Consider the following 16,553-nt stretch of genomic DNA (forward strand, 5'->3'; position numbering starts at 1 on the left):
CACTGTGTAGGAAACTTACATGCAGTTCCCGTCTACTCTGACACCAGCTCATTCTGTGGATCCCACATTTTCAGCACACAATCTTATCTTCTGCACGGTTACCTTGAATTCTTTGTTCAAAAGATGAGGTTTGCACAAGGCATTTTGGCCGTGACCTGCTTGCTGAGGAATCTGCATTTATCTGTCCTTTTCATTCTTTTCTAATCATATCACTTATTTTTTAAAATACACTTCTTTCCAAGTTACTGAAGAAAACCTTACGCAGAAGTTCAGCGTTACTTGATGTAACTACTCAGCCAGTGATAACGCCATGAAACCTTTTGATTCAGCAGTGGGCACTTTTTAACTCCTTAACACACGGTGTATCAATATGGTAAAGCACCTACTCAGAATACAACAAAACTGAAAGTGCTTAATGATATTGAAATATATCCATTGTTTCCTTAATCAGCTAAAAGTTGCAGTATCATACCATATATTCATTTGTCAAGACCTATTCTGTACTTTGTCAATAGTTTTATAGTTAATCTTCCAAGCTTTTAATTGAGTTTTAAGCAAATCCTTCAACGCTTTTTCTAACATGATGCTCACTGCTGATCTCACGCTCTCCAGACCATACTCACAGAGGCTTTCTTCACATCACTTTTGAAAATCGGAACTCTGGAATTCCCTAATTCTTCAGGAATTTACTCACAATTTCAAGATTCATTAAACATCAGCATCAGAAATGTAGAGATTCACTCCACCTACCATAAGTTACTGGGGTTGCAATTCTTTTAAGAGAGTTGAGCTTTAAGTATGTGCTTACATGTCCTGTTTCGTTTTTAGTGAATTCTCTCATGTTCCCATGCTAAAAGAACACAACCCTTGCTAAAGACTCCAACTTTGCTATCTTTTAACATGCTACAAAGCAAAAATTTTACCTTCTGTTCTGTCAGAACTGGTATGATTGCAGTATTTATAGTGATGTACTACAACGTATCCACCGTGAATGTACTAAGAAAATCAAATCCTTGAGCCTAGGTTTGGATTTCAACATGCTTGAAACATCCAAACACCAAACCGACAGAAAGGTGTTAGTAGAACACAGAAAAGCACAGGTGATTTTCAGCTAACACCAGTCTCTCTTCTTTATTCTCTACCACATCAGGGCATTCTGCCTTTATGACCACAAAGATGTTAATCAACTATCTTGATTTTCTCTGGTTCATGTTTTGCTTGTTGGTGTTGGCATACTTTGAACGTCTCCCTGGAGACAGTAGCTCTCTTAATTTTTGCTGAGAGGCAGATGTGGCCAGGTGACCAGCACCATAACATCAGATGAGAACTCCCAGTAGAAACAACTGTTGCAAGCAGAAAATGCCTGTGCATGTCTGTTGTCCCTCACCTTGCTCTCAGCATCACCTGTATTTCTGCTTAGACACGCCATCCTAAGGCAGGCAGTCTTCTCCCTGCTCAGCTAGCCACCTTTTTTCTTCACAGGAGCCTAGCAACTTCTGAGAGCTTCTGAACATCAGCTGAGCTTCCATTCTTTTTCTGCTGAATGCAGGCAAGCCAGATGATCCATTTGTGAGACTGCTCATGAGACTGATGCATGGTATTTTCTAACTTCTTTTTCCTCTCCCTTAAGGGATCATATGATAACTCAGGCTGGCGGGCACCTTAGACGACCCCTAGTTCAATCTCTGCTTAATGCAGGGCCAGCTATGAGGGCTTAAGCACATGGAGGAGCCCTTACCACAGAGCAGTTATCCCAGTAACTCGCCTTTGCAGTGACTCCCTTTGTGTAAGCAACAAACCCTGACCTCGGGCAGTGTCCTGCAGAGTAACCGAGCCGTTTCAGTAACCCGTGCTTCCAGGTCAGAGCGGAGAATGTGATGTACCAAAAAAGTTTAAGGTGGAAGCGCACAGAATGCATTAGGAGGACCTGTTCTGAGGATGTGGGAATGTATGACAGAAAGCGAGGACTGGGGAATATCGGATGAAAAGTTGAAACAGTAAATGTGGGATTTTAAACAGAAGAGCTGGATTAGAGTACGAAGTCTGGACTGACATTCTGAAGAGCAACAGGACCGAAAACAGGGAGATGTGAAAGAACAGAGAACACAGTGTATATTGCTCTTTGCATCACATGATATCAAGACTTATGAGGAGAAATTATTAAATTAAAGCAAAAAATCTGAGCCCTCTGTAGTGCAGATGCGGTATATTCTGAAAGAGTCGGTTCTAGGTCTTGTGATGAGGAGAAGTGACATGTTCTAGAATAACCCTAAAATTAGAAAAACCACAGAGCTTGTTAAAAATGCCCATGCGCGTTTTATTAATAAAAACTAACAGTGCCAAGGTTAAACAAGTCAAACAATTATAGTCTCTTTATATTCCATAAAATATTACAGAAAAGTTTATTTGTGTTTCAATAAAAAGACTACTGTCTTAGAATAGGCAGCTGACAGTATTTGTGCAGTTAATTGTTTGTGAATAAATTTAAAAAGACTACCACCTGCCCTGAAATTCCTTTTATAAAAATGAACTATTAAAAATGATTGACAAATTTTGAGTTAAAAAACTTAAAACATTCTCTATATTTAATTTCAACTTTATAATAGATTACAGGAAGATGCTTATGAAACAAATACAAACATTTGTTTCAGTACATGTCTTTATATGATAGACTTATAAGTATGTAAACAACTATATAATAAAAAGTTTCCAAAGTCTGCCTGTAAGAAATCAGGCAAATTTTACCATAAGCAATAAATCATTCCAAACCTTCAAGACATTTTATATAGCTGCACCAGCTGGCAGTAAACATTTGCCAAAAAGTTCGTAATTCTTATGTCCCGACATACAGTGACAAGTATATAAACTTGATGGAATCATAATGTTAGATATAATTTAAGGGAAAATAAGTTCACAACAACATTTCTGGAATTTAACATGTAAAAAAGTAGGACGTATCTTTCCTGTTTGGTTCTTTGGACACTGCATGGTTAACAAAAAACACACTACTACATTATCTCACTATCCCTCGAAAAGTGGTATAATCAAAATACACTCCAAATAAATTGCCATTCAGTGTATTCATTTTCCACAGAAGGACAGCAGTTTATTTCTCAATGATGTGTCTACATTTTCTTTAGCAAACTTAGCAAGAACATTTGGGGGCAAAATCCATTTTCCTTCAAGTAAAAAAATCAAAAACAAAACCAAATAAAACAATAAACCAAAAACCCCTAAACCAAGAGTAAATAAAGGCTCTGCATTAACACACTGGTATCAAAAACACACATCCACACCACATTTAAAAATATCCTACATAAAACAATCCTCGCTTGCTTATCAGAGGTGCATTTCTAAACTCAGAACTGCTTACCAACATTTTCCTTGAGGGATGGGGCAAAGTAATTTGAGACTTCTCTCCCTAGAACAATTTATTCCTGAAGCTTGCTGAATTTTAACAAGTCTACAAGCAAAGGGCATCAGTCGTCATCATCGTTTTCATTAAAATCGTCGTCATCATCATCGTCATCCCCCACGTAAGAAACTGGTGTTTCAACTCTGGAGCCACTGTACTGAGATCCATTGGAACTCGTAGCCAACATCCCATCTCCACCATTGGATAAGTCACTAAAAAAAGAAAAATCCAGTTGACAATGCTTAGTGACACTTCCCAGCTTATTGCGCTTATTATCATGTGTCTTCTCCATTTCTTTAATGCCACTGCTACTTTGTAAATTAACAGATTTTGAAATGGTTCTTACTCTGTTTCTTCCACAGGGTTTAAAAATAATAATGAAATCCATTCAGAAGTGCTTTCCTAAATACAGTTTCTAGATTTCATTTGAAGTAGGTGTATTAATGCCAAACACCTATCTAAGGCCCAAAATATTTTGTAGCTCCTGACACTAGCACTCCATATGTCTTCCAAAAGCATCCATCTTGATAAAAAGAACTTAAAAAAATGAAGAATTCAGAGCTTCTCTTGGTTAATTCTTTGTTATTATACGGTCAGCTACCACTGCTACATACCATATTTTTAACTGGAAATTTCTTGTTCCTAGATGAATTATCTGCATCCAGAAGTATTATGTTTTAATAGTCAGAATATTCCTCATCTGCTATTTTTCTAAAGTTTGCTGTTAACTTCATATAGTTCTACATTCTTAGTTACAAATTCTTGAAAAGACATTTTCCTAAAAATCGTAGAAATAACATCTCTAACTTGACAAATATTCATCATTAAAAACTGTTTTCAAAAATATGTTTGCTTGTCATACTTAATCCACCTAATGTGCATTATCAATCACACACAATCTTGTTGCATGGAGCTAACTCAAAGGCTTGGTAGTCTGTCATTCCACGAAGTGAAGCTACTCTCAATAACGTTAGTTATATTTCTATTCTTTAATCTTGAAGAAAATTCTGTGCTTTGTTTTGGCTTTCCTTTTTATTTAACCTGGAAATGGTGCTCAACTAGCTAACTGCAGAACAGCACACTCCCCAGCTTTCCAAGGTTTCAAAGCTAACTGTAGTAGGCCAAGAAAACTCCTTAGATAGAACCTGCACCTTAAGTTCTACAGGGAAGAGAGAATGGACAGGGATGGGGATGATGGGTGGGAAGCAAACGGAGCACACTCTAGAAACTTGCAAAGAAAACATATCCAGTATGACACTTTCAAGTCATACATTCTATACATTCAAGTCATATGTTCTATACATTTATTCAAAAGGAAGATACAAAGATCTTCCTGTCTAGCTATAATTAGATGACTTATAAACAGGTTCTCCACAATTATCTGTAGAGGTAATTTCAAAAACAAAGAAAAAAGGGGATTTTTTCTTGCTTTCAAAGTTTGAAAAAAAGAACGAATCTCCCACATAACTAAATTAATTTTCGTTAGCATAAAAATAGAACTGGATTTAGAGGGTGGTGACGCACTGGAACAGGTTGCCCAGAGGCTGTGGATGCCCCATCCCTGGAGGTGTTCAAGGCCAGACTGGATGTGACTCTGGGCAGCCTGGTCTAGTGGTTGGAAACCCTGTCCACAGTAGGGCGGTTGAAACTCGATCTTTAAGGTCCTTTTCAACCCAGGCCATTCTATGATTCTATGACTTCATAACATAAGTATCCTAGTGACACAGAGACTGGGATGAAGGCAGCAGAATCAACATCTTCAGTCTTATGACAACCTTCTTTGGAGAGCTGACTAAATAGTTCTACAGCCTTTATTAGCTTTGGCAGCAATTTTTGGCACCAGGCACACTACACATCTTGTATTTTCCTACTGCCATGAACACGTAAATATGTACAATAATTAAACATAATTAATCACAACACTTTTCCAACTGACTAAGAAACATTAAGTGCTGAGTTCTTATGTTTCACACTAAGGTAATGAACTACATTCAGTCTCTTGATCTCTAAAGTTATTTTGGTTTTCTTTGGAAAACCTAATACTTTCCAAGACTAATGCAATTACAGTTACTAAGCAAGCTAGATATTCTATCTTTAGGAAGGACTTCCCTCCAGCTCTAAGGGAAGGCAGACTGGTGAGGAAACGCTGCCAGAATAGCATCTTCAGGAAAAAGAAAGAAGAGTAAAACTCTATTTCCTTGTCTACATATATCCCATCAGTAGTTTTGTCTGTTAACAGAAATAGCTTTAAAAATAGCCAAGAAACTAGGATTAGTTTCTTATCATAAACTCAAATCTAAACAAAATTAACACCTGCCTAATCAATTTGTTTTCCAATACCTCAAAAAAGGTTTCTTTATTGACACTGTTAAGAAGCACCAACAGTCAAATTAAAGTGGTATCTGGGGATAAACTCAAGCACACAACACAACATTTAATCAAACCATAACTAGTCTCGCAAAGTATTTTAGTCAAAGTTAGTTTTTCTTCACACTCACAGATTTTAAAAATTAATCAGTAATTCCACCTTACCTGGCTGAAAATCTTGTGCCATTTGATGCAGAACCTGACGAAGATGTGACATATACACTGCTGATTGATCCCTGAGCCATTTCTGTAAAAACAAACATACGTATCTCAACATTACTTCAAAACACACTTGCCTCATTCAGTAAAAATGCTTTATTCTTTTTTGAATCCAGAGAATGAGTCTTGCAACCAATCCGATGAAACATCCTGATGCCCTACACCCAACATTTCCTAATTAACAAGCTAGTGACTGCAGAGTTTCAAAAGAAACATTATTTTGAAGTGAACAAGCCAGATGTCTTCAGTATTCCTGTATATGGAGAATGAATAAATCAAATGAAGCCATGACCAAAGTTTGCACTTACTACCTTTTCCCTTTGCAGATGAATCAACTACAAGTAATGTCCTCAAAAAAAAAAGTAATGAAAAGATTGCATGGGGCAATGCAAAATGTGGTTCTGTAAACAGCAACAGTCCATTCTCTAAGAATATTTTTTCCCTACAGTACATTAAAAAGCACAAACATTTGAAAACTTATTAAAATCTACAGCACAAACCAGTGGATATTAGCTGAAACATTTTCAAGAGTTTTGTCCATAAAAAAAAAAGGAAAGGAAACCACAAAAAGAAGGAAAACAAAATAATTCTTCTTACACTAACTAACCTGTCACATATGGTTCCAAAGCTTTGGGAACCAAACTCCTTGCAATTTTTAGGTCCTCTGCTGAACAGCTTCCAGATTCTAGCCCACAAGCCATTCCCATTCGTTTTAGTACTTCTATATCATCATGAATTTCAAAAGTATTGTCAAAATTAAATAGATACTCAAACCTGTAGAGGAAAAATGTCTCAATTAGCTTGAATTACTTTAACTATCTTACCAGACATTTCTAGTTTCAGGAATTGCAGAACTGCAAAAGCTTTGCACAGTGTTAGTGATACATCTCCTTAAGTAATCACAATTTTCAAGATATATGTATTAGACAACAAATAGTTAAAAATCATACACACTACCTTAAATTAAAACTTAAGCTAAAATTAAACTTAAGCTCAACTATAATTAGAATTATACATACTGTTTACGTCTTTAACATGTTTAACAGATGCTGACAGTTTTAGTTAAACATTTAGTTAAATATTTTGCACATTGATAAACATTTCTCCCATTCCTCTCTTTTTACTGGCAGCAGCTGACTGTCTACCATGCAATAATTTTTGTTTTTTTAAGCTTTATAGTAAGCTAATAGCGCAAGCAAAAACTGCTACTACATTCAGTCTTAGATGAAAAACCTAGATTTTTGAACCGAAAGCAAAGAACAGCAGTTCTAAAACCAAAATACATTTTCAAGTCTGCTGGTCGTATTTCATCATGTTAGGGCCAAGCTGACACTCCTTGGTAATGCAGCATTGTATACAACTTAAGTAGAACTGCCTTACTTGGCTTTTAAAAGTTCTACGCAGCTCATATGTCTTACGTTACTAAGTCTGAACACTAATATTCTGTTTATTAAAAAGCTTTATAAAACTCTGTTTCTATTCAACATTATTAACTCATCCAAACTGCACATTGGCAATCAGTAAAAGGCACAATTTATTTGTATTCCATTTTTAACAAACGTAGATTGACTCTTCAGTATAGACACAGAACTCATAGCTGTACCAAAAACCAGAAAGGAAACTTTGTTAACTCACTTGTCATTTGAAATACTGCAGTCAATCACTGTTTTCTTGCTGGTGTTCACAATGATGAATGGCAAATGGATGACAGAATTGGAAGGTGGCGGTCGATTTGCCTGCTGTTCTGCTTGACGATTTCGCTGAACGAGGTTCTTGAAGGCAATTTGCTATAAAAAGCAATAGCGACATGGAAGTCTGAATTAAAACTTCAAGATTCAGTTAACCTAAAAAAATCCCTCAGTGAGTACCAGCAGCACATGAACAGGGAAGTGAACAAAACAGGTTCACCACATTCCTGAATTTTAAGATGCAAGAAAAAAAACAAAAATCATGGTATTAAAAACACGATAAAGCTTAATTGAGAAAAAAAAGCATTTTCTAATAACTTCATCACTACAGATCTTTGAACTTTGACAGAGAGAAAAGACAACAATGACTATAAAAAGCAAGTTTCATACAGCTTCATACTTTCACTATTTAGTATTCCCTGCTATCACACTCCACAACAATAGTTGAATTATTAAGACTGTGTTTTTTGCTGAAATTATATTATTAAAACAGTTAAAGTTTGGGATGTGAATGTCTGATACTATGTTTCTGAATCATTCAACTAAGATTAGTAACTTCACACTCAGATTTCCTACCAACTAGAGTAAATTTAAAATTTAAAATTAATCTAGTTAACTATTAAAGCTCAAGTTACATTAAGACCTTACACTAAGCCACCAAACTAGAAATAGTGTGTTTCTGGTCACGGAATAAAATGAAATAAACAGGAATTAAAAAAAAATGAAAACTCAAAGCCAACAGAGGCTGATAAATATCAGATAGTTGTGGAAATCGCAGATCCACACCTGTCTTTTCTTTCTGCACGCCCTTCCTGAGATTCTCATTCTTACTGCATGCGTAACACAACTACTAAGAGACACACTCTAGTGAACCACCAGTGCAGTGACTTAGGGGATTACTGCTTCCTACAAAATACTAGGTGGAATCTGGGAAGGAGTTCAGTTGCAATTTAGCAACTGTTCCAATACAATTAAGCCACCTACACAGCAAGGGCAGCCATGTTCACGAAGGGCAAGACAAAGACCATTATGAGAGATGACCTGTTACAGTCAAGCTATTTTATCCAAGGACTACTGCAGAAAAACATTCATTGGACAATTCTAGGGAGTACAGTATGAATTACTGGTCCCGTCAGCATAAATTCTGTTTAAACATACAACTGCAGAAAAAAAAAAAAGTTGTAGCTCACAGAAGGTTGTTGCCTTCTCCAGAAGCAACAGTCAACACCATGGTCCCAGTGCTACATTTATCCCAAAGTTCATCTCTAGCCTTCCCCACTGGGACAAAACAACAGGAATACAGATGTAAGTTACCTTGCCCTATAGACAAGAGTACCTTGACTGTACCTGTAGAATGAGCTCTTGTAGTTGAGATTGTTTTTGCTTTATTCTTTCAAGTCTTCTCTGTTTCTCCACCTGAAGATGGAGAAAGGACTGGTTAGTTTGTAGGTTTTAAGTAGTGTTTTGTATCAACATTTTCTCTCCTTAAATTGTTTAAATACCAGAGAAACAAAGGCAACAAGCATGTCAGTCACTATTGTTCTGCAGAAGATTCAGAGATCTACCAAGTCTCACATCAGTACCACTGATGGAAACTGTAGCAAAGAGAAGAGTTAAGACACTCAGGAATAAAGTAGAATATATAAGGGAGAGCATAAAAACATCTTTTTAAGTGGTTATGCCACAAAGAGTTACTCGTATTCTCTGAGGGAGGCAAAGAGCATGTGGACCAGAATAATCTACTTGGTATACTCTGCTGATATTGGAAGTATTGGAGGAGAGAAAGATGCTTAAAGAAATGAAGCTGCTATGGAATCAAAAGTTACATTCCCACAGCGTTAAACACTAATTAGATCTGTTGTATTTTCTTCATCTAAACAGCAATTACATTTCTAACTGAAAGAAAGTTAGCAATACAAAAAAAAATTTCATGGAATCATCCTCCTCCATAGACAGATTCAAAAATGTTTTTCTCACTTGTCTGCTTCTACACTGCTTTTTAAGTTCTACTAAAGAGAATGTACACTTGTTAAGAATAAACGCAAAAATCTCATTCTCTTCTGGTAAAGTACATAGATTTCTTTAAATATCTTATATTCACTATTATGCAAATATGGGACTCTTAGGATGCTTATAAACACAATGGAAAAATTCAGCCAAAACTCAGGAATGGCTCTCAGTATAAAACATTTAACTTCCCTTGGAAGTTAACGTAGTTAACGTAGTAAGAAAACGTTGACGTATTCACATAAAACAAGTATCAGAAACAAAAGTGACCTACAGCAATAAAGGAGCAAGCACTACTTGCATCTACTGATTGACATTTAACATCTGTCGCTGCAGATGTATTATTTGCCTGGCATCTAGAGAAAACAGTATTCCTGACTCTTGATTACCACTAGTGTAGTGCTGGAAATACACATTAATCATTCACTTTGATTAACTTCTAATTAGAACCACTTGAATTACTTCAAAAAAAATCAAGCAATCTGGAAGCTTAGATGCGTATTCTGTAAATACAAATTAAAAAGATAGTCAAAAGGGACCAAACTATTCTGCTTTTTATCTCAGAAGATCATATGCACATGCAAAATAAAAACAAATTCAAGTTTTTATCCAAACATATCCATTGTGAATTTCCTATACATGTACCTCTAAATTCTGACATTCCTGAGCCGAGTTAGTAGGTAGACCAATCCATTTGATTTCCTTCTTCTCCTTAGAGATAATGTTCATGGCCATGAGGACATTTAAGGCATCATAGACACGTCGTCTAATATTCTTCTGGTCGTAAGCCTGCTATAGACATAGTGTATTAATCAAAAACATACCTGACAAATAACAAAATCATTTGAAAATAAAAACATTACAGTAAATGAGTAAACTTGGCTATTATCTGAACCGTTTCATTTAGCAGCAAGAAAAGAAATCTAAGTCTCAAAAGAAATTTATGTTCCCCATTCAATTCACATGTAACTGGCCTCCCATATACTCACTGATTCATTTGGTGAAATGTGATCATCAGGAGTAGTGAATTCTGCAACCAACTCGTCTGCCACCTCATTGTATGAGGTGGTTCCTTTTCTTTGTACCTTCTCACAAACCTTCATAGAGAAATGACGTAAACCCGTACCGCTCTTCTCTCCTTTTCTGTACCGCTTCCTAAACATACGTATAATACATTTTATAAAAAGATTTGAACTTTGGAACATTTAACATCTCTTTTTCAAATACAGGCACACTGCTGTGAAAAGCCAAGGTCCTTCCTTTTATTCTACTCCTCACCCCTTCCCAACATTGTTTTGTATGATTACACCCTCTCCCCCTTAAAATTTACAGTAACTAATGACTCTATCATCTTGCTGCTCAGACACACCAGAAGAATGCAACCACTGTATCTAATTTCTTTTTCTTCCAATAAGGGCTAAGTTCTTAATTCAAATGATAATTCAGGATATACTTATTCAATCTGAAGTATACTGTATTTCTTTGGAAATACTCCAGCAAAACAGAAATGTGAAACTAAAAACGGAATCAACTCAGATGAATTCCTATGTCCTTTTAGGAGCTGAATTCTTGAAATATAAGTAATGTGAGAATACCTGTCAGCGTTTACAGAAAACATTCCAGCTGCTTTTATGACACGAGAGGATATTCATTCTTGTGTGACTATATCTGATTTCAGTACAGCACACTTAAACATTGAAGTGCTCCTGATTTGAAGGTAAACAGACTGTCTTTCCTGCACTGCTAGCATGAAGAGCATATACACTATCACAGCAAACATTCAGAACAAAAGTTCTAAGTAATTTATTGATCCTTTGTAACTTTTATTTTGCTCACCCAGCAGACCACGGCGAAGAATCTGCAGTCTGGTTCTGTGATACAAAATGTGTGTTAGGTGTATGTGGACTTCCTACCAGGATAGTATTTGGCACTGAAGGTCTCTGAGGTGTACCAATAACCTACAACAAAGATAAAATCATTTGGAAAATAACCATAACAATCCCAAGATATTCAGATGTTGCATTATTCATGATGCATTATTCAAGAATTAAAAAAATGCTTTGTTTCTACATACTTGTATCAGATGCTTTCAACTTAGACACACTAGGACAAACACCTTCAGATCACACACATTACATGGTTAAAACACTCCTTAAACAATAATCATTTATATTTCATACTTCCAAAATGAGCTTTTCATGCTTGCTGCATTTCTTACAATTGTTCAACTCCCATTTAGACAAGATCAAAGCCAAACAACACAAAAAACCCTGCCAGACTACATCTAAAGAAGCTGCAGCAAATTACTGTTATAATATAAACGCGTAGAACAAGATTTGAAAATCAGTAAAAGCTGAGAGAAAACAGTGCAGTTGCAAGAAATTATCTCCTACAGGCAGTCTCTCTTACTGCAGAGCTAAAAATAAAATATGAGTACATTAGTGGTGAAGAAAAAGTAAGGGGAATCTTTCTCACTCACTGAGAAACTATAGCTATACTTCAGCTATTTTAACCTCAGGTTAGGCCATTTCTGAAAGAACATTTTTAAGAAGAGCCGGAATAAGCATTATCCAGGTGTATTCTACATGTCTGATCCCACTTATTTGTTTTTTGCCCCTAGATAACAGGAATTCCTGCAGCTACCCAGCTGTGATTCTATCCACAACCCTTTCACTGATCTCATGAAAAAAGAAAAAAAGTCTGGTTCACCAACATCTCAGAATGCCACGAAGACTGCCAGCGTGCCATTCGCACAACACAGTCAATAGAGAGAACGGAGGAAAGCTAGCAGCCAATTTTTATTTCTTAGGATGCAGTTACAGAGGACTGGAAGAGATTACTTAACAGCTTGCTTGCAGAGGTCAAAATTAGAGTGTCCCGCTCTATGCCCTGGCTTCCCAGTTCCACAACAGTCCCACCACTGCCCTGGTGCCACATCTAGAATTCCTAAGGTTGTGCAGCATGATGAGAGGCCAAGCCAGCACAGGGGAGGGAGTGGAATTACAAAGCTCAGAGAAAAACAAACCAGTTGGCAGCAGCAAATGCTGGAAATCTACTGTGCTCAGTACTGTTGTTAAACATTCAGCAGTACAAAGTAAATGGATGGATGGATAACCCCACAGGCTGAAGTGGAAAACTGAAGTCTGTTCCATAAATTCAAAACCTGCCCAGCATTCCCTCTCCATCTCACAGAAGTCTGCAAATTAGCCAGAATAATATGCTTCTATATGTTTTAAAAGCTCACACTTTCACATAATGGGTATGTCTCAGATCTAAGTTCATGCATTATGCAATTAATATATATGAGGGAAAGAGAAACTTAGAAATACAATAAGCACCCTTAGGAAGTCTAATATTCCTCTTTAATATTGAAAAGTCTTCATATAATAAACAATCACATGTTAAGACTTCAATTTCTCTACAGAATATAGAGGAATAGATAAAAACCTACGGACAAAAACGAACTTCTTCAGTGCGGGGTTGTTTGCTTTTCTTTTTAAGTAACTGTCTGAAATCTAATTACTCTCATAGTGACAACCAGGAAAAAAAGATTTGTGATTTTCTTGTTTTGCTGGAAGCTGCATCTCTACCAGCTTTTAAATACGACTGCCACAGAGGCTTAGAATTTGTACTTTTGCTTCCAAGGGCATCTACCAGTACCTGTACTACACTGTTTCCAAACATCCACAGTTTTCTTTTTGGTATTTCAAGGACATGAAATGCAGGAATACTCCAGAATTCCAGAAATAACTTGTAAGCCTGTACTTGTAACCAAGTGAAGAATCTTTAACAAAGAGGATGTCGATATCAAGTGACTTATTCAAAGTTCAACAAGTATGTACTGATATTAAGGAAGACCCTACAGCCTAGAGTTTCAGATGCTTCTAAGAATTATTTGGTATTCTTATTGTCTCCCTAAAAGAAATGCTGATAATCCTAAGTTTTACTTACAAGTTCATAGATGATCATGACTTTGCATGAAAATAACACTAAGAGTTCAGCAGTATTAAGTCACTGGGACACTGGGAATATCCTAAAATGAAAGCTTATGGATGGAATCATGGAGGATAGTAGAACAGATATGGATGGAATTTAGGGAAAACAGGGAGGGGAAAGGCAAAGAACGAGAAGTCAAAGTAGAAATCTGCTTTTTCTCTGCATTTTTTTTTAGATTTACAAAGAACAAGATTAAAATTCAGTTCCTTAAGAATAAATAAGATGAAGAAAAGAACAGCATGACAGTCTTCACAATCCACTTCACTGTACTACAGCACTGTCACCATCAAAATTTTTCTCCCACTGAATAATACCAACTGAACAAGAACACAAGCTCAGACAATTAAGTATGTAAGTACTAAAAACCTGGTTTTACCACTCAAAAGTTAGAAAGTTGAACAGGATAACAAGTAAACTCCTCCATTCTGTTTCCCAAGAACATATATTGCTTATTGGCAAAAAAAAAAAATTATCTCCTCCGTTTTCAGGGTTCTAGCTATTTCTCGCTATCATTCTGAATCATACAACCAACATAAATTTATCCAACAAATCTCGATATACACATCAAACAAGAACTCCATCTCTTATTTGCTAAGATAAAACTAAGCAACTAATTTTGCACCAAAAAAGCCGATACAAATATGCTCTGATCCAGGCCACTTACTTTTATTGTTTAAAATGTTCAGAATAAGACTTAAAATGCTGACCAGTTCTTCATTGCAAGCATGAATTTCACACAGAGATCATACTAACAAAGACACCATTAAGAGAAACAATTTCATGTTACCATGCAAGACTGAAAACACATGAGCATTTGTCAATTTAAACGTGTGATGGAAGAGAACAGTTTACATATGTACAATTTGTGCATTAGCGCACACACACCTAGCTGTAAACATTCATTTACTCAACCTTCAAAGTTTAAAAAGGCATCAGATAGTTTGTAATTTCATTATCAAACCCTGGTTTTGATATCTTAAGAAAAAGTTTTCTAAGCTACCAAACAGAACATTTAATTTTAAACATTAAACTCAAGTATGTATACAGCCTCACAATAATGCCCAGAAGAGAAACTATGTGCCATTGTGATCTATAGAAAAAACATTCTCCTCTCACAGCTAGTTACTGAATTTAAATTAAAAGAATGTCTAACAACTCTGTACTTGGATATTTATTGATAAAATATCTCTTACTCTAGAGGCAAATTCAGTTAAACTCATTTTAATAAACTCTACCTTTCAAGCGATTGCTGGAGACAGTGAATTCACCACTGCCACCGGAAATATATACAATGAATAATCTGCAATTTCACTGACACTTCATTACTCACACAAACTTTTGGTCTCAGTTGGGACTCTTCAAACTATGTGAAGCTCGAGACTTGAACATAAATATTGCAATTCAATTAAGAACACGGGTGACTGTAGGAGTTTGTGGGTTTTTTGTTGTTTTGCGATTTTTTTGTTGATTTGTTGGTTTTGCTCCTCTCCCTTACCGTGCTCTTCAAACTGACAGCTACACCAGAGCAGCTATCTGAGCATGGTAACAATTTCAAAGTATAGTTAATAAGCAGTTATAAAGATAATTAAGAGGGACTAGACTTTCCACAAGAGCTGTACAGTTGAAGTGGTATAGCTTATAGATTTAGGCAGCCTTGCTCCTTAGAGCTTATGAGTTGGGAAAGGGAGACAGTAAACTGTTTTAGAATAAAGAAAAAACTCAACTATAAGACAAATTAATTTTCAGATGTTTATACATTACAGTTGCATTCCGTAAGATGAATTGAAACCAACTCTTTTCAGATCAGCACATTTTGATCACTACAGAAGTGGCTTCTTATAACCTGTGTATTATCTATTGCATTATTAGATTCCTTGAATCCTAATTTCACACACCTCACACAAAATGGTAAAAGTTAAAGCAGAAGGACATCTAAATTCAGAATAAAAATATATATATAGTATTGCTTTCAATTTTGTTCCATTTGACTTCAATCTCAGTAGACACGTGCTAAAAGAATTCATTTACATGTCTCGATGAGATTTCAAACCACCATGTGAAAGGGCCACAGATTAGAAGAGGCAACACTAACAAAAAAGAAAGCAATCTGAATATTCAGGTATCTGCCTGTTGATTTCACTGTCATCTTCTCATTTCCTTCTGCAAAAGCACGTTTGTTCTAATTTAGTGAGTCTATTAAAACAAGAAAAACTAGAAACATTTAGTCAATCTGCACATGACAAGTGATACTGAATATCAATCAACAACTCAGATTTACAGCATGGAAGTAAAAAAAACAACACATCTCCTTACCACTTGTTGTGCAATGTTGACATTAGATCGTCCAAATGTTTTTGGCAGGAGCTGTTTTCCGAGCGTATTTACTGTAGAGGGATGAACAGCCAATAGAGAAACAACTCCTGAAAACAAATAGAAGTAGAAATCTTCATGTCAACCACACTGTATTATTTTAGCAACTCCAGTTTCATAAGTATTACCAAAGCCTATTAACAGAAACTAGCTCTGAGCTCCAGAAAGCCAACATAAATGTAGCATTTATGTACTTGAACCAAAAAGGAATTAAGATTCATGATATATTTTTCCTCACCTTCCTTCTCTGTAATCAGCTCAGTGGTCTAGTATGAGCATGTTTTAACTCCTTACAGTCCACTTATTCTCTCACAGCACAGCAGTAGAACTAAAAGGCATATGATAGAAGACACATTCCCCTCTTCAACCCCCTTTCTTTAGTGGCTACTGAAGTCTTCTCCCTAACCACTCAAAAAACATGCCCAGTTCTCCAGCATCTGACGTACCCTTCTGAGGCATGCTGGTCTACAAGAGATTACATTTGATTAGCA

The 16,553-nt window shown here is 36.1% G+C and overlaps 1 protein-coding gene across 3 annotated transcripts in view; it reads right to left on the reverse strand.

The window, feature by feature from the left end:
* TFDP1 (transcription factor Dp-1) overlaps nucleotides 2,294–16,553 on the reverse strand; it is a 38,115-nt gene continuing 23,855 nt past the window's right edge. For 2 of the 3 annotated variants that reach the window (XM_021414662.1, XM_021414679.1), the window contains exons 3-11: nucleotides 16,006–16,112; nucleotides 11,533–11,654; nucleotides 10,686–10,851; nucleotides 10,342–10,488; nucleotides 9,037–9,105; nucleotides 7,637–7,788; nucleotides 6,609–6,775; nucleotides 5,948–6,029; nucleotides 2,294–3,627 (exon numbers count right to left, since the gene is read on the reverse strand). In XM_021414662.1, the coding sequence (XP_021270337.1) occupies nucleotides 3,480–3,627; nucleotides 5,948–6,029; nucleotides 6,609–6,775; nucleotides 7,637–7,788; nucleotides 9,037–9,105; nucleotides 10,342–10,488; nucleotides 10,686–10,851; nucleotides 11,533–11,654; nucleotides 16,006–16,112 (1,160 nt within the window). In that variant the 3' untranslated portion in view covers nucleotides 2,294–3,479. The remainder of the gene's footprint in view (nucleotides 3,628–5,947; nucleotides 6,030–6,608; nucleotides 6,776–7,636; nucleotides 7,789–9,036; nucleotides 9,106–10,341; nucleotides 10,489–10,685; nucleotides 10,852–11,532; nucleotides 11,655–16,005; nucleotides 16,113–16,553) is intronic. The other variant, XM_021414669.1, reaches the window with a different exon arrangement.

The sequence above is a fragment of the Numida meleagris genome, chromosome 1 (genome assembly GCF_002078875.1).
Source record: "Numida meleagris isolate 19003 breed g44 Domestic line chromosome 1, NumMel1.0, whole genome shotgun sequence".
Classification (NCBI taxonomy): domain Eukaryota; kingdom Metazoa; phylum Chordata; class Aves; order Galliformes; family Numididae; genus Numida; species Numida meleagris.